This window comes from Martes martes (genome assembly GCF_963455335.1).
Source record: "Martes martes genome assembly, chromosome: 5".
In the NCBI taxonomy this organism is placed as follows: Eukaryota; Metazoa; Chordata; class Mammalia; order Carnivora; family Mustelidae; genus Martes; species Martes martes.
In genome coordinates, this window is record NC_137892.1 from 48,171,047 (window position 1) to 48,193,166 (window position 22,120).

The following is a 22,120-nucleotide window of genomic DNA, read 5'->3' on the forward strand; positions in this document are numbered from 1 at the left end:
AACTGACTTTCAACAAATATTTATTAACCTATACAGTTAGATACTCGGTCCTGGCAGTACAGCAGTTCGCAGTAACAACCACAGACAAAAAGCCCTGCCTACATGGCACTCACATACTAGTGGCTTTGGGGAACAGAAAATAAATAAAATAAGTAAAATATATAGTGTAGAAGATGCTAAATGTTAGGGAGGGGTTAAGAGAATATTGTGTAGGTGGGTTTGGGGGGGGAAAGGGTTGAAGTTTTAAGTAGTGTGACCAGCCAAGGTTTCACTGAGCAAGTGACATTTGATTAAAAATTTGAAGAGGTGAGGGAATACAGTATAGGGATCTTAGAGTGGAAAGAGTATTCCAGGTAGAAGGAATTACATGTGCATTTTTCAGGTAGTTAAGTTTGTTGGTATTATTGTAGGTTCACTCAACCTTTTTATTTCCACAGAATGTCTAGCAAGGAAGTAAAAACTGCTCTAAAAAGTGCTAGAGATGCAATCAGAAACAAAGAATACAAAGAAGCTTTGAAACATTGTAAGGTAACTGATGTATTTTTTCATTCCACAGTAAAATTATGTTACTCATTTACAACCATTATGGATTTGTAACATGTGTATCATTTATTGTCTCAACATTAACGAAGGTGGTTAGATTATTTAGTAGACCATTAGAGTGGTTGTGCTAGGATAAACTACACTGGCCATATGCAAAGTCACACTCTTAAAATATGAATATCAGATATCTTTTGATGGGGTGTATTATGGAGCACTACTGTATCATAAAGTTTTCTTTCTTTTTTTTTTTTTTCTTTCTTAATGGTATGTTGACACTATCATTCTGTTTGGTTTGTGAATGGGGGCTCATGATTCTAAAGCTCCTCTGTAAGGTGCTGAGGGGAATGTCCCTGTCCAGAGGGAGAAATTGAATGTGCAGGAGAGAGAGTGTAGGGGTAGGAGTGAGAGAGGATTGGATCCTGAGCTTGAAGTGGAGTTTTCTTTTTCTTTTCTTTTTTTTTTTTTTAAGATTTATTTATTTATTTATTTGACAGATAGAGATCACAAGTAGGCAGAGAGGCAGGCAGAGAGAGAGGAGGGGAAGCAGGGTCCCCGCCAAGCAGAGACCCTGATGCAGGGTTCGATCCCAGGACCCTGAGATCATGACCTGAGCTGAAGGCAGAGGCTTTAACCCACTGAGCCACCCAGGCGCCCCGAAGTGGAGTTTTCGATCCTTTTTCCATCTTAGCAGTGGGGAAGATAGGTCTAAATACTGTCAGATTTGCAGATTTGGTGGTAGGAAGAAAGGAATGTTTCCCTCTGATGTCTTCTATTTTCTTCATAAGGCATAAGCTGAGAGTGGAAGAATTGTATAGGAGGTTTGAGATAAAAGAAAGTATGAAGTAGTTGTTATTTAACTTGCTAGTGGGGATTAAAAGGACTGCCAGGCCCTAATGAATGTTCATCTGAAGTTTCATGTTATTGAAGTGAAATCAGTGAACTGAGTTGTGTGGTTTCTCCCTTCATGTTCACCTTCTCAAGCTTAGTAATGGACATGCTGGGGTTCAAGTATGGATGTTGAGAAAGATGATGGGGAAGAGAGGCGAAGGAGTTGAGGGTATTTGCAAGGGAGGGATGACAGTGATGGGTCATTGGAGTCTAAGCTGGAAAAGGAGGGATAAGAACTGAGAAGTGGGGCGATAGTAGAATAAGAGGGGGGCTAACTAATTGGACATATCAGAGGTTAAACAATTGTCAGCTTTGGTAGTTACCACATTGTTAGGGTTTTTTTTGGCAGAAAACATTGTTGGATAGAATGGAATTTGTGCTGTAGAATGATGAGAGATTGCTAGAAGTGTCATGTGGATGCATAGAAACACAATAATCTGACTGTCTCAGCTCATGGAAATATTCTTATTTTCCCTAGAATAGGTAAAATCTTAAGAGCTAATTATCTACTAGTTTTAATTAGCTACTAGTTTTGTTTTCTGTCACTAGAACATCTTTGTTTTCTGTTTCAGACTTTCACTTTAGTGAGTACCTGTTCTTTCTGAAAGCAATAGCTCTACATATAATTTTTATTCTCATTGACAGGTGGTATTTAAACATTCATTGCCTCTATTTATTTTGAACATATGTGGTATAGTCACATTGGGGTCAGTCTACCTCCCTACCTTGTTATTTTGATGAAAAATCTGTCTGATAGTTGGAAATGTTATCACAGTGCAGGACAATGTGGGTGTTGGTTAGAGTGAAACGATACAGAAAACAGTTTTGTGAGTTTACTGGTGGCAGTGTGGAGTGGAGGCAGCAAGATGGTCAGGTGATATGAATAGTCTTAGTGTTCTTTTTATACGTAGTATTTTCATTTTCAAGGAGGACGGGGAGGCATCAGCATTGCTTGGGCAGCTTTTAAAATATATACCTCATATTTTAGACTCCTTACAATTATCAATCCAATCCAGCTCCTTCTCTCCTTGAGGAAACTGAAGACCAGAGAGGTTGAGTGGCGTTCTTAAGATCACCCAGTTAGTGGTAGATCCAGATTTCCTGACACTCAAGTAGTCTTTTAGTTGTTTGTTCATTAGCTTCTAAAATTTAACGACCCATTCTTTTAATTTTTTTCTGCCAGACAGTGTTAAAACAAGAGAAAAATAACTATAATGCCTGGGTTTTTATTGGTGTTGCTGCAGCCGAGTTAGAACAACCTGATCAGGCTCAGGGTGCCTATAAAAAAGCTGCTGAACTAGAGCCAGATCAATTACTGGCTTGGCAGGTATGTAGATTTTTTTTTCCTTTATTATGGTAAATTTTTTGCCACATTTTAAAAAATATAGGTAGCAGCTTTTAAAAAAGTCATTTAAACCATTATTTACCCCATAGAAGAAAAAAATTTTAAATGTATTGATCTTCTAAACCTGAACATTAGTTAAAAAAAAAATGCCAGTGATGCTATTTAACATTATTTGACATCCAACCCAATGGATTATTTTCAGAGGTGAGGATTGGAATTCAAATATGATTATGTAAATCTCTAATTATGTGTGTATATGAAAGACTTACCAAGAATATTCCTTATGCTTATTCAAGGGAAAAGAAATGCATATTAATATGTTTTCTAAAGGCAAGATATAAAAAATCTCCAAATCTATATATTTGAGTGAAATTCTTTTTTCTTATTTAAAGTTCTTCATATTTTATGTTGATTTCTCCAGCTTTTTCATCTTTAATAAGTTTGTTTCATATCTCAATTACATCTTAGAAACTGTGATTAATAGGCAGTAGGCTTGGGAGAACATGAACCTGTTTGTCTCACATTTATGTGAACAAGAATGTGAGAGGGGGTATCTGGTAACACACTTAGAGAGATGCCTGCTTTTATTATGTATTGATTGATTTAAGATATCTGATCTTTCTTTGAAGCAAAGATGACAGTCTCCACAAATTACTTAGATTTTTTTTTGACCATATAAAAATAGTGTCATATAGTAATAAGAGTTAAGATTTTTTGTTGTGAGATACTTCAAATATATTTTCAAAGCTCTTTTTAAAGATCAGTTTATTTGAGACAGAGAAAGAGAGAGAGAGAGAGTGCACACATGTACACATGTATGAGCAGGGAGGGGCAGAGGAAGAGGGAGAGAGGATCAGGCAGATTCCCTGCTGAGCATGGAGCTTGACTCAGGCCTCTGTCCCAGGACCTTGAGATGATGACCCAAACTAAAATCAAGAGTTGCACACTTAAACGACTGAGCTGCCAGGATGCCCCACTTCAAATATATTTTCAGAAGTAAAGAGAATGGTAAAATGAGCCCCTCTGGCTGTCACCTAGCTTCTGTAAAAATCCACACATAGCCAGTATTTTTTCATCTATGCTTTGATCTACTTTCTCCCACCCTAATTATTTGGAGGCAAATCCCAGACATTATTTTATTTTTAAGTTATAATTTTCTTCATCGTAAATAACCTTTTATATCATCACTTTATTTAGCAAAATGAATGTGAGAGCATTAGACTTTTTAGAATAATCTCTACTGTTTCCTATTTTAGGGGTTAGCAAGCTTATATGAGAAATGTAGCCACATAAATGCTAAGGATGACTTGCCTGGTGTTTACCAGAAGCTCCTGGATCTTTATGAAAGGTAATCATTGTATGGGGAAAGGCCAGTGTCTTTAAAAGCTTTAATTTGAATAAACTGATTAAAACTTCCATAGAAGTATTCCAAACATTTACTGGGAATTGAGAAGCATTTTTCTTTCATACCGTTGTTACAAAATCTTTTGCTTGTGATTGAAATAAAACACTAGTAGTAAGAGGATTGACTAATTTGGGAACTTTGATATAATTTTCAGGTAATATGATGGAAGATATTATTTCTTAAACCTTCTCTTTTTAATGAGAGGCTCATTTTATAAATATTTCCTGTGGTATGAAAGAGGATATGTTCTAATTTAAAATAATACCTGACAGTAGTATTATTGGGATATTTTAATTTTAGTATCTTAAGCCCTTGGTTGTTTTCATTAATCAGATTCAAAATCCTTTTTTTTTAATTTTTTATTTTTTATTCTAAGTGTTGACAAACAGAAGTGGTGCGATGTCTGTAAGAAACTTGTGGATCTATATTACCAAGAAAAGAAACACGTAGAGGTTGGTTAATGATTTGGTGGGGTAGTAGACTTCTTTTACTAAAGCCATTATTAGAAGAAAGCTTTCATTTAGCTTAAGGGAAAATTTAAACAATTAGTATGTAGTGTGATATTAAAAGAATATAGAGAGATATTACAAATTATAGTGTTTTGAAACTAAATTAAATTTCAGGTTTTAGTTATTCTAACTTCCAGACCTTTTTGAAACTGGGCAGGGAGAAATAAAATAAGTAAAAGTATCATCTGTAGAATTTAGTGACGTATTTGTGGTGCATTTGTAGCTGATGCTATAGTTACAAGAATTGGGGCATGTAGTCATTATTCCTGTTTCCACTCTGTTACATTAGTTGTACTTCTAATATAATGGCTGTCTGGATTTACCCAGTCACCATAGTTCTTGTGGAGTTTATAATAGATGAAGTTCTATGGTTTTGCTATTTTTATGTATTAGGAGATGAAAAATGTTTTTATTTGTAGATTTTATATTTCTAATTGGCATTTTTGATATTTAAGATAAAAATTTAAATCTTGATAGGTGGCCCGAACATGGCACAAGTTGATAAAGACACGGCAGGAGGAAGGTGCAGACAGCCAAGAGCTTCACCAGCTGTGGAAGAAATTGACTCAGTTGCTGGCTGAGAGTACTGAGGATCAGAATAATGAGACCCAGCAATTGGTATTGACCTGTTTATTCCCTGCAGTTTGTATCATGAATATTGATCATTTAATTGAATTTAGCAAATGGAAATAGAATAATATAGAAAAGTACCATACGTTAAAATTGATATTTTGTAAGTATTCAATTTATTTTATTTATTTTTTTATGTATTTTTAAAAGATTTTATTTATTCAAAAGAGAAAGAGAGAGATTACAAGCAGGGGAGCGGGAGAGGGAAAACCAGACTCCCCGCTGAGTGAGAAGCCTGATGTGGGGCTTGATCCCAGGGATCATGACCTGAGCTGAAGGCAGATGCTTAACTGACTGAGCCACCCAGGCGCCCCTACTTGTTCAATTTTAAATTCATAGAGGTTCTTGCTGTTAAAGTCAGAATTATTTCCCTGCAGTCTCATACTAAGTCTGGACAGAGTGGAATTGGTTTTCAGGGATTGCAGTTTACTTCCCTGGGTTCATGCTAATCCAGTAAATCAGTTATTTAATCACTGTGAAAAAGAAACGTGAAATTGGCTTTCACAAAACTGTAATTTCTAAAAAGTTGTACTTACTTAAAGGTATGTGTAAAGGTATGTTTTTTTAAGTTCATGAAGTAAGAGTACTAAATTACTTTGAAGTTTAGCAACTCAGAGCATTTTGTTTAAAGTATTTATTTAGGGTACTTATATCTAGAAATATATTGGGATAATATTAGAAAATATCTCCATTCTACATTTTTATATTTGTAAGTTTAAAAGTCAGCTTAATTTCTTATTATTGTATATAGGCATTCAGTGTATATTTGTGCAATTGAATGGACTTTTTGAATATAAGCAATTATAGACTGACTATAGGATGAGAAGTACATTTTTTGTATGTTTATTCATTCATTCACTTATTAATCCTTTTTTCAGAAAATATTTGTTTTATGTAGAATCTACTATACATGTCAGGCAGTGTCCTAAATAAGTGCTGAAGATAAAAATAGAAGACTATGATTTGCATTTGTTTGTGTGTTGGTTTATCTGTGTATAGGTTTAGTTGTGGAAAAAAATTGGACAGTGACAAAATTAGGTGAATTGCAAACTTAAATCATATCTTCATATGACTTCATTATTTTCATTGAAAAACTATAGGTTATCAGAATATCAAACATATATCAAATGCCAAAATAAGTAAATTTTTTTTTTTATTACCTGTTCTGTGTTCCTCCATGAAAGAGAACTAATTATGCTTGTCATTTTAAGAATTGATTTTTAACTGTTAAAAATAGTAAGAGGATTTCGGGGTGGAGTTATTTCCATCTTGAATTCTAATGATAATTTTGCTTATTTAATGTGTTCAGGAAAAAATATGTCACCTGATTTCCAGATGGATTAATTGCACTACTATTCTTTGAAACCCTTGTGCTAAATTCCGTAAGTTAGGCTTCCCTTTTTGCAAGGTCATTAACTTTATCAGAGGAGTAAAATTTTCTTCATTTGTGTAGACTTTATATCATACTACATAAAGAAATTTGGAGGCAGTGAACTATATTTTGAGTTTTCATTTCAAAGTCATGGAGGGGCTTGTGGGTGGCTCCGTCAAAACATACGAGTTTTGATCTCAGCTAAGGTCTTGATATCAGGGTCATGATTTCAAGCCCCACTGGGCATAGAGCCTACTTTAAAAAATAAAAATAAAAATAAATGAAGTCATGGAAATTCATTTTTTAAAAAAAGTAGGACTTGTGTAACTAAATGAATGATATTCTTTAAAGTGCTTGATCTGGGTTTTAGTATTGTTCTTGCTCAAAACATATTTAGGAAGCTTCTTTTGGAATTTTCTTCAAAGTCATTTAGTAATACTGGATAAGAAGTGATTTTATTATAGTTTAGTCATATTTCAGGCTTCCTTTTTAAAAGTTTAACTTCACAAATTTATTTAAGATTAAAGATTTGCTACCACTGAAAATATTCCAAGGAACATACTGGTGATTTCAGTAGAGATGTTTTAAAAATGGTCTGATTAGTTGCAGTTACACGGGTATATAAAGAAGACTATACCTCTCCAGTTGACTACTTCCTAGGGAACAGTGACCACTTAAAGAATGTTTTGTTAAATTCATGATACTAATTTATAGTTATCCCTCATTAGCTCAGTGCAGTCTCCTGCCAGTTGGAATTAGATTGTATTCTAAAACTTGCATAGACATTTTTTCCCTTATAAAAAATTGTCAGGTCCAGACAATATATAGTACAGGAAAACATGAGATAGTAAAATACATTTGCAGTTCGTTAGTTGAGGTGGTATATTGTCTAAGTGAGTCATATACGTTCAGCTATTTATTACATTTGTCGTTTCAGTATGCTAAAGATGATAGCTTTTTTGTTTGTTTCAGCTTTTAGCTGCTTTTGAGAATGCACTGGACTTATCAGATAAGATTCCTGGTGAAGATCACCAAGTACTTTATAGACAGTTCATTCACTGTTTATCCAAAGTAAGTTGATTTTAAAAATCTCTAATGTGACTTTTACGTTCTAATTAGGAAGGTGTTCACAAGCATATTTTACTCTTACTTAGTTTATTTTACTTTTATATTTTCGAGTTTCCTCATGAGACCACTAGATTGAAGAAGGCCTGTGAAGGAATGATAAACATCTATCCCACTGTACAATATCCATTAGAAGTGCTTTGTTTGCATTTAATTGAATCAGGTAAGTTCTTCCCTATTATATCGTATGTTCTTGAAGTATATGAACATATGGGAATGTTGTTGCTATCAATCAAAAATTGTTTCAGTGCTTACCCTGTGTAAGGTGTTGCTTGAATAATTCTGGACATACAAGGAAGTACAGTGTGTTATCTTTGTGCACATGAAGAGGCAAATTAATGTAGAAAAGTATAATAATACAGAGGAATAAGGAATAACTGAGTTCATTGTTGATCAGTGAAGGCTTTTGGAAGATAGGAATTGAAGAGAGTCTTAAATTTTCCTCAGAAAATAGATAAACAGGAAGAGGTGAAAGGTACGCTAGATGGCATGAGCAGAAGTATGGAGCTCCATCAGAAAGGACGAATACCCAACTTTTGTAGCAACATGGACAGGACTGGAAGAGATTATGCTGAGTGAAATAAGTCAAACAGAGAAAGTCAAGTATCATATGGTTTCACTTATTGGTGGAGCATAACAAATAATATAGAGGACAAGGGTAGATGGAGAGGAGAAGGGAGTTGAGGGAAATTGGAAGGGGAGGTGAACCATGAGAGACTATGGACTCTGAAAAACAACCTGAGGGTTTTGAAGGGGCGGGGTGGGAGGGTGGGGGAACCAGGTGGTGGGTATTAGGGAGGGCACAGATTGCATGGAGCACTGGGTGTGGTGAAAAAACAATGAATACTGTTAAGCTGAAAATAAATAAAAAATTTAATTTAAAAAAAAATAATAAAATAAAATAATGTTGCAATAAAAAAAAAAGAAGTATGGAGCTAGGTTGCAGTTTTTAGGACTAGTAAAATAGTCTTATTTGCTCTAGTGGAAGGAATAAGTAAGATGGATTTTGGTTGAGTAGGTTGAACTCTCTTGCCTACGGCTATGAATGTCATACATTCTCAGCATTGATGTTTCAGTGTCACAAGTCCATGGTTATAGATGCTGTGGTACTGTAAATTAATGAAGTTTGTGAAGGATCTACTTGTTCAATGAAATAGAGCAGATTCAAGTCAGAGTGTATGTCTAAGCTTATGCCTGGTGCTCTTCTTTGTGTTCTTTCTTAGAGCGGGGAGGACAGAGAGCTGATGACAGCTAGCATGCTGGGAGTTGTCAAAACCTGTGCCTGTGATATCACATGCCCAGGGCTGGTGTTCAGTTAGTTTACAGGAGATTGACCCCCTTGGTTTTCACACTGGCCTCTGTCCTCTTTGTCAGTATCTGTGCTGAGTAGATTTTTACATAATTTAACCATCACTCATGTCCATGCCTGTATTCATCTGATGAACAAAATTCACAGAAATCAGTCATTGAAATAGATGAACAGTACCAGCACCAATGTGTTAATGATTATAAAGTTTGCAGAGCTTTACTAATTTTAATTGTTTTCATTTTGTTGCTAAAGGAGTATACACCTGGGAATGCTTTGTGTGTGAATGACCATCACAGGTTTCATAATAGAAAAGTTGTTGAAAACTAGTGATAGAGGTAACTGAGGGAGAACGCCTGTTGGAAAAGTATCACTGCATCTGCCTTGGCTCTCCCCACTTTAGCTTTTCCTTCTAAGTCCTACTTGTATTCCCCCGATACCGTGTCTGAATTAAAATTCACTCTTACCTTAAGAGTTGGGTTTTTTTGGTAAGAAATAAGTGGATCCCCTTTACTTTAACTGAGTCAGAGATAGACTTGTGAGAGTACTTTTCACTAATGTGAGATAAGAAATACCAAATTTTGTAGTGAATCAATTTATGAAGTATAAAGTCAAACTAATAGGGTTTGTGGGATAGATTGTATAGAAGGTAGACTAGATTGGGTGGACTAAATGATTTTGTGAATGAATGTACAGGGACTATGACAGTGGCAATAGAAAGTAACAGGTGAATGAAAAAATGAGAAGAGATTTGTTAAGAGGTAAAGGGAGGGAGATAATTATTTTACTTTTAGCTCTCTTGAAAAGTTGGCCTACTGTGGAATGATCATCTGTAAGAAAGTTGAGTTGTAGAGAGGAGAGGTTAGTAGACATTCAAAGGGAAATGCCTGTCTGGCTTGCAGGTGAGAGATAGTACTAAGGCTAGACATAAGGTTTGGAAATAACTTGCGTGTAGATCCAAGTGAAGTGTAGTGGGTGACTTCAGAGGATGACTAGAGAGCAAAAAGCTGAAAACTATGTCTTGGGTGGTGCTAGCTGGCTTGAAGGGAAAGGCAGGGAAAGAGGAAAGTAGGAAACAGAGAAGCAGAGAGGTCAGACAGGAAGGTGGTGGAACCTGATACGAAGCAACGGAGAAGGCAAGGAAAGAGCATTTCAGAAAGGAGATCTGTACTGACAGTTTGAGCAACTAACCTCAAAAAATTAGGAGGCTGGTTTGTTTTTTTTTTAGGGCTGTATTTTCTAACCAAAGTGATTGAATTGGAACTTAGATTTCAGTGATGGGAAAAGAGTAGGAAGTGGATGGCAGATATTAAAAGCAATAATCCAGGGATTTGGCTGACTGCAATTAAGGGAGAGGAGAAAAAAGCATGCAAAGGGGTTGGTAAGCTTTTACAGGAGTCGAAGAATCGTGGTAGTGTTGCCTGGGAGGAGAGGTTCAAGAAGAGAGGGCTAGTTAACACTGTGAACTTCGTGTTGAGGTCAAGGAGGATGAGACATAGTAAGAGACTTTCAATATGAGGAGCATGCTTGTGAATTTTTGTGGGTTTTTTTCCCCCATTGACAGGGAATAGTTCCAAAATTCATCTAGTTTTTCCCGATTTTAACATGATTCCCATTACATTCCCAAGATAAATGTGCTGATTTCGTAATTGGTCTCTGGTAACCATTCCTCCACCCTTTTTCTACTATTACAATTGCTGTTGAGAAACTAATGGCTGGTGTTACTGTTTTCTTCTTTATTTTCTTTCAGCTATTAATGATCTGTACTGTTCCCTCATTTTTGACCTGGTCACATGCCAAGTGACACAAGAGGATACTTGAAATTTCTTTTTGAGGACTGATTGTATGCTTTATCAGTTAGCACACATATACCTATAATGTGGATTTGTTGAATAAGTATGGCCCCTATAAAAAAAAAAAACAAAAAACTACAAAATTATAGAAGAAATTAAGTCAACAAAGTCTATAGTTTTGCACATGAATTCAGTATTTGACAATGCATTCTAGAATATACAGATAGCAAATGGGTTATGCTGAATGATTAGAGAGTGTGTTGGTTCATATGAAAATAATCATTCCTGGAGAGGGTATTTTGCACAATTGAAAGAAAGAAAGCTTTGTGCCCTGGTAAAGGGGAGTGGGTAGGTGGATATTTACGTACATGGTACACCAAGGAAGAAGTCTTTTTCTGTAGAATCATTGGTTGTGAGAATCTGTGGGATGGAGCTGATCAGGCTTAGGTACTCTCTAAGGTAAAGCATTATTCTGGGGGTAAAAGTTTAACACTTACGGCCAGACAGTAGGAAGCTGTGCTTAATGATTTCTTTTTCTTTTCATTGCTCCTCTAAACCAAACTTTCTGTGTATGAAGAACTTCTGAAACTATAAGGTATTTAAAGGCTGACCTATCCTCCCCCAGCGTGCTTTAGTTTCTGCAGAATTTTCTATTTCACAGCAGTTAATCACTGGGTTCTCTTCCACTGGGAACAAATGTATTTCATTCTCCTTTGTCCTCCTTTGCATGTTGAGACTTGAAGATTCATTTTCAAAATGAGTCAGTTTATAAAGCTTCGCATAACAAGTGGTGAAGAGCTTTCACGGTTGTCAGCTGATGAAATGTTATTTCATGCTAAATGACCTTTTTGGGTTATTTTATTTTGCTTTATATTTGAAATGGGGGAGAATAAGGAAGCTTGGTTCTTCAAATCCAAACATGAAAGAGCTTACAATTTTGTGCTCTGGAATATTAGAAAATCCAGATGAAAATAAAGAAATGAATACATGCTGTTTTGAACCCCCTCCCCCACCCCAGGCTAGGTTTATTTAAAAGAAAAATTCTAGAGTAGTGATCAGTTTCTTTGTGATGTCAGCAATTAATTAGTTATTTTTAAAAAATCATCTTTTTTTATTTTGTGGTAAACTTTAGGAAACAGGATTCTCATGGGTATTACTTGGCATCTACCTTGAATCTCTTCAGAACACCTTTCATTTTTAGAGATTTAGCATTCATCAGCCCCAAATCTAGTTTACCTATTGACAGACAAAAATAATATTGTCAAACTTGTTTTAAAGTTTTTAAGTCTGGAATCTTAGAATCTTTTAAATGTTAAAAAGAGCAGGTAAGTTAAAGAAATGATTTTCTATTCAAAAAGAAATCAAGTGTATTTCCTCTCTGTTTCTGTCCTCCACATACTATTTAGCTAGTATGAGTTCTCAGCAAGAGTAAATATGGAGAAGAGGATTGAAAACTGAAGCTTTGGAATATCCCTTGTCTCTACAAAGGATCAGTGATGTTGTTACTACTGTTGACAGTTTTGGGGAACACTAGAGAAGATTCCTCTAAGTATCATATGTTCTTGGTCATATGTAGAGAGTACATTTCCCAAGGACTAGAACATTGGCTCTCCAAATCTCTTTTGGTTTCTGTAATTGTGCTCCCAGATAGTAAGGAAGATTAATCTTATCTAGAAGTTTTTCATGTTCATCTTAGCCTTTTAGAAACAGTTTTCATCTGCCTACCCACAGTTTGTTTACCTGTGTAAGTTTTTAAGTACCCTGCATATGGATGATCATTGGGATGATGCATGATTGACTTTTCTTTCCATCACAGGTGTGTTTTCTATAATAAGGGCGGTTTATGTAGCCAAGGTACTCTTATGAATTACGTTTCTATGGGGTAAGATAGTTTTGACTCAGATAGCTAGAAGTTGAAGGTAAAATTTTAATAGCCATTTTGTTTTCTTTTTTAGAATGATGATGTTTTAAATTTTCCGTAGTCATTCTCAACCATTATTTATTAACAGACTAAGCCTTTTAGTACATCAATTCATAATGGTATTCTTAAAGGATCATTGCAGTATTTAATGGATGCCTACTGAGTACAAGATACCATGCTAGTCCCTCCCCTCCAGAAGTTACTGTTTAGCTATAGAGGTATTAACTGCAGTGTATATATAAGACTAACAATAAAGGTGGTATATGGTATTGGTAAATACTATAGGCCCGTGGTTCTTCAAATATGGTCTCTGAACTTGTAGCAGTCGTATTATCTGGGAACTTGTTTGAAATCCCAGCTTTCAGGTCTGACATTGAAATCAGAAACTTTGAGAGTGGGGCTTAGCATTCTCCAGGTGATTCTGATGTCTAGTTGAGACAATACCACTGGTTGAAAAAGGGAGGGGAAAAAAAACCCCACTGGTTTGCTTGGGAGGAGGAGGGTGTATGTTACTAGGCATGTCTGCTTTTGGAAATTACCTTTATGGAAGCCATAGTGAGAACATATTGACAGAAGGTAATTCATGTCTAGAAGCATAGTAATTGCTGGTTGAGGTCCTTTTTACTGGCTAACTAAAAAAAGTAGTATTTCTTCCAATTTGTTTTCAAAGCTCACCAAAGAGTATTGAAGTTTTAGTTCTTTAGCCATTAAGAATTCCTTGAATTTTTGGTACTAATTTGGATTTACAAATCAATGTATAATATCATAGATTATGCATTGGAGTGTATCTGGTTTTGAAAAATTTGAAATGTATAACCTAAATGGTAACATGCAAGGAATTTATCTTTGACATCTGAGACTGAAAGAGTGGTTCCCCATGTGGTCTGGGGGCACAAGTTTTAAATAGATAGTAAAGCATCAAGCTGCTTTTTCAAACAAATTATTTTTATTCGTTCCCTGTATTTATTGCTTCAAACTATAGTTTGTCTTAATTAGTTTTTAAGAATTTTCCTATGTGATTAAACAATTTATTAAAATTGTTTTATCTGAGTACTTTTAATAGTTTATTAAAAGCTGAGTACTTTTAATAGTTTATTCTCAAAGCAGAAATCATATTTTCTACTTATTTTTGTGCTTTTCTGGGGATGGAAATCCTGAGATTGAGTTTGGAGAAAATGGAAATATAACAAAATAAATAGTGTTTTCTAAACTAAATAATTTTACCAAAATAAATTTGAAACAAATGTAGGCATTGGATGACTATTACATAGGTTTAACCATTAACTTATATAGGAAAAGAAAGTTTTTGAAAGAATGTAGAAATGTACTGCTGAACTTGTAAACCTAAGAAAATGTAACTAAGTTTTTGTATAGTATCTTGACAAGTAGTCTGTCTTTTGGTCGTAGGATTCTGGAAGAATCCGCCCGATTTGACGTCCTGGCTGCTACATCTCTAGCAGCACGGTTGCCCAAGGAGGGAGGTTGGCAAAGTTACTGTGGAATAGGAAAAGGAGAGCTGGCAAGCAGGAGGCTGTGTGTCTTAGAGCAGTGGCAAGTAGGAGTAGGTTTCTTGTTTGAGTCTGACTTCAGGCTCAGTTTACCCATACTGCAGTGGGTAAAGTGGTTTCTACCTCCAATATTTAAGAAGATGAAGAAGCATAATTTTTTTAATGATATGTTAGTATTTTTTGGTATTGTTGGTCTACTTAAGTTTTGAATTCCTGGTGTCAGGATATGGTAGAGGATTGTAAGACAGCATTTGAGTTTAAAGTATATAAGTTTTGGCAATTGGAAATTTGGAGTATGTATGCTAATAACTTCTCTTTTTTTTTTTTTTTCCAGGCAGTCTTACTGATGAAGGACAGCAGTATTGTTGCAGATTAATGGAAATGGATCCCAGAAGTGGTCCAGGCTTCATTGGTCTAGGCATTAAAGCATTACAAGACAAAAAGTATGAAGATGCTGTTAGGAACCTAACAGAAGGTAAGTGTACAGTATAGAGCATGTAATGTGAGGTATAGTTGTGAACAAACTCAAGGGTATCATTGCTTGGGGTGCATTAAATTGAACACAACCCAAGGAAGTGTTGAAGCAACATCTGTCACAAGTAAGAAGACAGGGAAATAGCCCTCAAGGCAGTGTCTCCCTGTGGGGTTAATACAGGAAACTTTTATTCAGTGTATTAGGGGGTGTGGGTAGAGAGCTGGTGTACACATTAAGAAACTTAATATATACGTACTCTCTTACCCTGCTTAAAACCTTCCACGGGTTTTCAGCTGCCCCTAGGGTAACATACAAACTCCTTCACAAGGTTTGCAAACCTCTCGAGTCTGATTTTTTGCCCTTTCCTGCTCCCATGCTTCATTTTCAAAGATAAAGAGTCCATATGCTATGGTTGAGCTATATATGTCTGTCTTGTTAGCATGCTAGTGCGTACATTGTATGTTCCAAAAATGGCTGAAAACCTCATCCACAGCAATAAATCTTATTATTATAGTGAGCTAAACGTAACTTCAGGATCACTCAGGTGGGCTTTGGTGCAGCCCTCAGCTCCAAAGTGGTTCAAATTGGCTCATGCAAAAGGCTATCAGTTAAAACATCTAGCAGGTTCCCTGCGTAGGATCTGTTGGTTGTGTGAAACAAAACATATTCCTTCCTTGTTTTTGTCCCTTCCCCTCCTCCCTTCTGCTCATTACTTTCAGCCCTCTGATCTGAATAATTCTCCCTCACATCCTAGCTAGCATAGTCATAGGCAGTTATCTTTGGGCCTTTCTATGAGGAATGTAAATTTAAGATAGAAGTGAAAAAAATATATACTCTGGAGTTTGCTTAGGTCTGGATTCCAACTAATTTAAGACCTTGAGAAAACTAAGTAAATTCTTTGTCTCAATGTTTTCATTTGTAAAATAAAGACATAGACATAGATATAGATATAACATAATTACTTTATATTTATGCCCCCCCCATCCTTAGGAATCTTTAACTTACTTTTGTATGTATGATGTTTGTGGATGAACTCACATTCGAATAGAGATCTGAGTAACAAATACCAGCTTAGGGTGGGAGGAGCATTTTAAACCAAGAGTCAAATAGCCTGAGACTGAGAGCACAGCTGGAATTCAGGGTAGTTCAACGACATTGAGAATGACCTATGGGAGCAGTAAGAGTCAAGAAAGGAGACTGGAGAGGGGCCTTGCACACTTTGTGAAGGAGTTTGCATGTTATCCTAAGGGCAGCTGGGAACCTGTGGAAGGTTTTAAACATGGGAGTTCCATAATTCCATTTGTATTTGTAGAGATATTCTGGCTACAGTGTAGAGAACGAATTGGAGTGGGTGGCAAGCACTTGCAGTGGTCTGGGATAAAGATGGTGGAGATGGGAGCTGAAGTAGCAGGTGTAGAGAAATGGATTGGGGCATGGAATCAATGTTGCAAATAATTATATATGAGAGACAAGGGAGAGGAGGGGTCTGATTTGGGGAGTAGATAGTGTTGCCATTTATCTCAGTAGTCATAGAAAGCTTGGATTTTGTGATTGCTTTTATCCTTTTAGGGTTAAAGGAAAGCCCTCTTTGCACGGCTGGATGGTATCACCTGGCAGAAGTCCAAGTTAAAATGCATAGACCTAAGGAAGCTGTTCTTTCTTGCAATCAAGGTATTACTGACATCTGTAAGGGTGGCCAACCCTGTTTCTTTTCATATTAAAGGAGAAAAAGATAGTGGTTTAAAGAAACTTACATGCTTTATTTTGTATTTTAATTTACTGACCAATTTAAATTTCATTGAGATGGTTAAATAATGCCAAGTGTTTGTGCATGTTGTGTATGTTCTTTTAAACTAACAGTATTTTTCAAAGGATCCCTGTACTTGGAATTTTGACAGTCAGTTTAGGCTTGTGTGGAGGTGCTCTGTCTGTAATAAGGCAGTTTCTGGTGCGTCCAGAACTTCAGGAGCTTTTGATTTCTCTGATGTAAATAAAAGAAGTCTTAGGCATCTGGAGCCTATTTGAATGTGGTCAGATGGGTCATGTGAGGGGATAGGAAATCATAAAAAGTGGTTCACTGCTCTTGACCCAGCCGGTGGCCTAGCCTCTGTAGTTGAGAAAGTTCAGCCTGGTCCATATGAATTCAACTTCTTTTCCCTCATTTGCTAAGTTGGGTACTGATGCTTTGGCTAACCTTTGTTGTGTAGCAGATATAGATAGCCATTGTATTTCAGGATGTTCACATTATGTAAAGATAGAGATTTTAAATTTAGATCTGTTCTGTTTTAAGTGCAGATATTTCCGTAAAGAATTCAGGGAAGAATTTATATGTGGCTCTGAATTATTCTTCATGTATGTTGTTTTGGCAATTTATTCTTATTGTATCTCCAATTTATTATTTATTACCCATAAGAAGAAAAAAAATAAAGTAATATGGTTGTCTTCATTCAGATGTCCTTAATTTTGTCAGCTCTGAAGAACGTAGATAATCTTGGTGTGTCTGGTGGCAGTCTTCATCAGAAGAATCTTTGTCTCCGTTTGAAAGCAGAGGCTTTGATTAAACTCTCAGATTATGAATCTTCAGTGGAAGCAATTTGTACTCTTGATCAGGTAGTCTTACCAGGTTTTTCCCTTCAACTTTATTTTTTCCAGTCAACCAGGCATCAACCACTCTCTCCTTATAAGTATTTATTTTTAAACAGATTTTACATTAGAGGTATGAATTCATCACATCAGCATTTTCTAAATCACTCACACACTTGGAAACTACTGAAGTTATTTGTTTACCTTTTGGTTAAGTACTTACAGTGTTCTTCGTATGATGCAATTTCTTCCTTTAGTCTTGTTCTTACTCTCCTTTTCTCTTTTGGACCTCTAAGGCTGTTACTACTTGATTATTATTAATTCGAGATTCTAAATTTTTTCCTCCTTTAGAGTTTATAGATTACTGATAAGAACAATGAAGGACACAGTAGCTTCATTGTAGATAGTATTATTTATTTGTTTTTCAGTCTAATAAAACAGAAGGAGATTGATATTTAAGAAGGAATCCTATTTTTTTTTTTTAAATATTTTATTTATTTATTTGATAGAGCCACAGCGAGAGCAGGAACACAAGCAGGGGGAGGGAGAGAAGGAGAAGCAGGTTTCCCACCAAGCAGGGAGCCTGATGTAGGGCTCAATCCCAGGACCCTGGGATCATGCCCTAAGCCGAAGTTAGATGCTCAACGACTGAGCCACCCAGGTGCCCTAGGAATCCTATTTCTTAAGGTTTTTGGTTCAAGCAATTTGAAAATCCCTGGCAAAAAACTAGTAAATTGTGAATTATAACAACATGGTGCTTTTAAAATTTTTGTTGGCTAAAAGCTATTTTGGTCTAAAATTAAAATTATATCACTCAGTTATTGTGGAGTTTTGAATTTTTAAAATATCATTGTTTTGTATATTTCAAGGACTTTGCACTTCATAATATTTCATTAAAATTAGAACATTTGTCAGCATCCTTCAAGAACTATTATCTTAATTTCTTATTTTCTACTTGCCTTCTACCAGTAATGTATTTTGTGTGAATGATTTGAGGAGGTCTTTTCAGTCTTTTTGTTTGTTTCCACACACACACACACACACACACACACACACAAAGAAAAGTTTCTTGGAGAGCTGATAAAGTCCATGTCTGAAACAGAAAATATACAGGATGAGCCCAGGACATCTTAGAATGCTAGAAAGCAAGGAAACTATAAAAGACTTCTAGAATTATACTAGAAAGGCTTAGGAACTACCATGGGTTGGTTGACACTGTCTAAAGGGTAGTTTGAGCTCCAGTAACTACTGTGGGTAGAAAGATATCAAATAGGTTTTAAGTTTAAATTCACGTATTCCAGATGATACAAAAAAAATCAATAAAATCCTCAATTAAAAACTCTTTGGAGAAAAAGAAAAAAAACTCTTTGGAGGATGCTAAGGAACCATTTGGAAAGATTCAAAGTATTTATCTTGCCTTTCCTTTATGAACTGTTGCTCAGAATAATCAAATAGATAATGGGGCGGGGAGTTTTTTGTTGTTGAAATATTCCACCAATAAGGAAAGAAGGAATGCAGAATTAGAAAGTCACCATTTTGCAATCCATAATGAATTAATAGATCTAGGCATTGAAGATCAGTGGTTGCTAACCAACATCACCCAAGAGAAAGAACCGTACATAACCAAGTGCATGTACGCGTGAGGTATTCCTGCCAAAGCATCAAAACTGAATCACATTATGTGTTGAGGCCTAACTACTAATTTATAGAAGATATGGGGGACCAAAGGACATGTCAGGACCATGGGAATACATTCAGTAAAATCCAGACTCAGAAATTGTGATAAGCGGCCCATATTTTTCAACAATTAAATTATAAGAGAGGAAAAAAGAATGGAAGGGAGCCCTATAGATTGAGACTTAAGAGACAGTCTCTTGAAATGCATATACCTTATTTAGATTTTGATTAAAACAAATTCTTAATATATTTTCTGAGCCAACTGAGAAATTTGAACACTTGATAATTTTTTGATGATAGTAAGGATGTATTGTTGGTTTTGGCGAGGTGTTTATAATGGTAGTACAATTATGTTATATAAAAATGAACTTTTTAGGTATATGTTGTAAAGTATCAGATGAAAAGTTATAATATCTGGGATAATCTAAGAAGGAGTATAGTGTAATGGGTGGAAGTATGGATGAGAAAAGATTGATTTTGAGTTTATAATTTTGAAGCTGGATAATAAGTACATGCGGGATTATTGTACTATTCTCTAATTTTTTTGAAATGTTTTTGAAATTTTCTCTAATAAAAAGGTTATAAAGAATGCGTGTGTTCATAGTGTTAAAAATAAGGACCTGTATGTCTCTTTACTCTGTGTTCTTCTATGGTCATTCTTTAATTAAAGCAAACATTGCTCCTCTGTGTTGAAAGAGGCTTAATCTCTTTACAATTATTTTCTAGGTTTCTGATGCAAATAATATCCCAGGACTTTTGGTTCTTAAAAGCTTGGCCTATCTGAACAAAGGTTCATTAGATGAAGCTTCAAAGGTTGGTTTTTTTCACTCAAACTGGGATTTTTTTGGTGGGGAAGGGGCAAAGGGAGAGGGAGAGTGAGAATCTCAAGCAGGCCCACTCCCAACACAAAGCCTGACTGGGGCTCTGTCTCATAACCTTGAGGTCATGCCCTGAGCCAAAATCAAGAGTCAGATGCTTAAACAGCTGAGCCACCCAGGTTCCCCAAATTGGGAATTTTTTTTTAAGCTACAAATGACTCAATTTGGATAAAGAATTGACAGATATCTACTTTATAGATTATGGAAGACCTTCTCTCTTCTTACCCTGACCTCGCTGAAGTTCATGCCCTGGAAGCTTTGATTCATTTTACCAAAAAGGACTATCTACAAGCAGAGAAATGGTAAGGATATGTTTAGATTATTCATAGATCTAGTCATATCTTAAGTTACTGTATTTCTCAAAAATCCAAAATGAGTAGTTTGATAAAGATCCATTTTGTGTAATATGATCTGCATAAACATTAGTATTTTTAAGGAATGTGTATAACACGTAGCACAGTACCTGTAAGACAATTCTGTAATGGGTATGAAATTTAGCCAGCTGATCATAATGGTCAGTGAGTAGAACAATGTTTGATGTGTTCTCCTAAATGCTTAGCACACTGGTAAAGCTAAAAGGCGTTGTGCTTTTATAAGCTCCTCATCGAATATTTTTTTTCTCATTGTAATCCAAATTCTAAAGTAATAACTTACTTCTGATTTAGCATCTTAGAATAACTCAAACTTTGTCCCAGCCAGGAGCTTCCTACATTGTGTGCATGTGTGTGTGTTCTGTGTATCTTCTTACTTGCCTTTGGTGACTTAGTTTTCAGAGAGCTCTTGAGAAAGATGCTGAAGTTGCTGAATATCATTACCAACTTGGGTTAACATATTGGTTCATGAGTGAAGAAACAAGAAAAGATAAAACAAAGACTCTTACCCACTTTCTAAAGGTAAAACAAAGCTGCTATTCAATTCTTAGTTGAAATAGATTTATAATAAAATCATAAATAATAATCATATAAGTTAGGCACTTAAAATCACTGTTTTCTGAACTGTTTTTATTTATTTTAAAAATTTACTTATTTTAGCGAGAGAGCAAGGGCATGAGTGGAAGGGGCGGAGGGAGAGAGGGAGAGAGAATCTGAAGCAGACTTCATGTTGAGCGCAGAGCCCGACGCAGGGCTTCATCTCACAACCATGAAATCATGACCTGAGCCGAAACCAGGAGTCAGACAGTTAACCGACTATACCACCTAGGCACCCCTGAACTGTTTGTTTTTTTTTTAAACTGGAGTTTTTTGGCGTTTCATCTCTCACACATTAGGTTTTGTGAGAATGTTATGTGGGTTTTCAAGGAGAAAATAAAAAAATGTAAAAGTTACTTATTTCAGAAACACACATTATAGAAAATGGGACATAAATATCTCTGGAGAAAAATACTGTTTTTAGATAATTTCCACTATAATATGGGCATATATACTTCCATATGTTTAATTTCTCATATTTTAGATGTCAAAGATCTGAAGTCTTACATTCTTACCTTGATGCATAAAAGAAGGTTAATGTAATAATAAGTCTTAATTTCACATTTATTTTTAACAAAGAAATAATGTTTTTACACTTGTTTACATTCTGTAAATAGTAACAACCAGCTTTCCTGTTGCTTTAAATCTTACATTAAGGGACGTGTTGGCATATTTTTCTATGGTTAACAAAGGTGTTCCATTTCTCTTTTAACCTATGTATTTATCTTTCGTGTTTTTAAAGAGAACCACACAGACAAGCTTTAATAATGTGTTGGTATCAATCTTTATTCCAAAGGCTGCCAGACTGGATCCATACATGGGCAAAGTTTTCTGCTATTTAGGTCATTACTACAGAGATGTGGTAGGAGATAAAAACAGAGCCCGTGGCTGTTACAGGAAAGCTTTTGAATTAGATGATACTGATGCTGAATCTGGGGCTGCGGCAGTTGACTTAAGTGTGGAGCTTGAAGAGATGGTATGTCTAATAACTTAAACACTTAGAAATATTTTTATATGTGTGTACTTCAAAGTTACTATTTTTTTAAATTTTTCTTTGTAGATGCAATAGAAATATTTTTGCTGCTGTTAGGGAGTAAATTTTCTTTTCATTGGCAGACATTACATTATTCATCACTTATTTTTGAAACTGTAGTTTGAGTATATACCAGTGTAAGTTTAAAAAATCAGAAGTGG

At 35.5% G+C, this 22,120-nt stretch overlaps 1 protein-coding gene across 1 annotated transcript in view; it reads left to right on the forward strand.

Annotated features, from left to right (window-relative positions):
• SKIC3 (SKI3 subunit of superkiller complex) overlaps positions 1-22,120 on the forward strand; it is an 81,922-nt gene that overhangs the window by 9,785 nt on the left and 50,017 nt on the right. The window contains exons 4-17 of the mRNA XM_080803947.1: positions 438-528; positions 2,615-2,758; positions 4,033-4,124; positions 4,558-4,633; positions 5,168-5,308; positions 7,665-7,763; positions 7,872-7,980; positions 14,680-14,820; positions 16,390-16,491; positions 17,291-17,430; positions 19,807-19,893; positions 20,157-20,260; positions 20,725-20,851; positions 21,723-21,902. Of these exons, the coding sequence (XP_080660073.1) occupies positions 439-528; positions 2,615-2,758; positions 4,033-4,124; positions 4,558-4,633; positions 5,168-5,308; positions 7,665-7,763; positions 7,872-7,980; positions 14,680-14,820; positions 16,390-16,491; positions 17,291-17,430; positions 19,807-19,893; positions 20,157-20,260; positions 20,725-20,851; positions 21,723-21,902 (1,632 nt within the window). The 5' untranslated portion in view covers position 438. The remainder of the gene's footprint in view (positions 1-437; positions 529-2,614; positions 2,759-4,032; positions 4,125-4,557; positions 4,634-5,167; positions 5,309-7,664; positions 7,764-7,871; positions 7,981-14,679; positions 14,821-16,389; positions 16,492-17,290; positions 17,431-19,806; positions 19,894-20,156; positions 20,261-20,724; positions 20,852-21,722; positions 21,903-22,120) is intronic.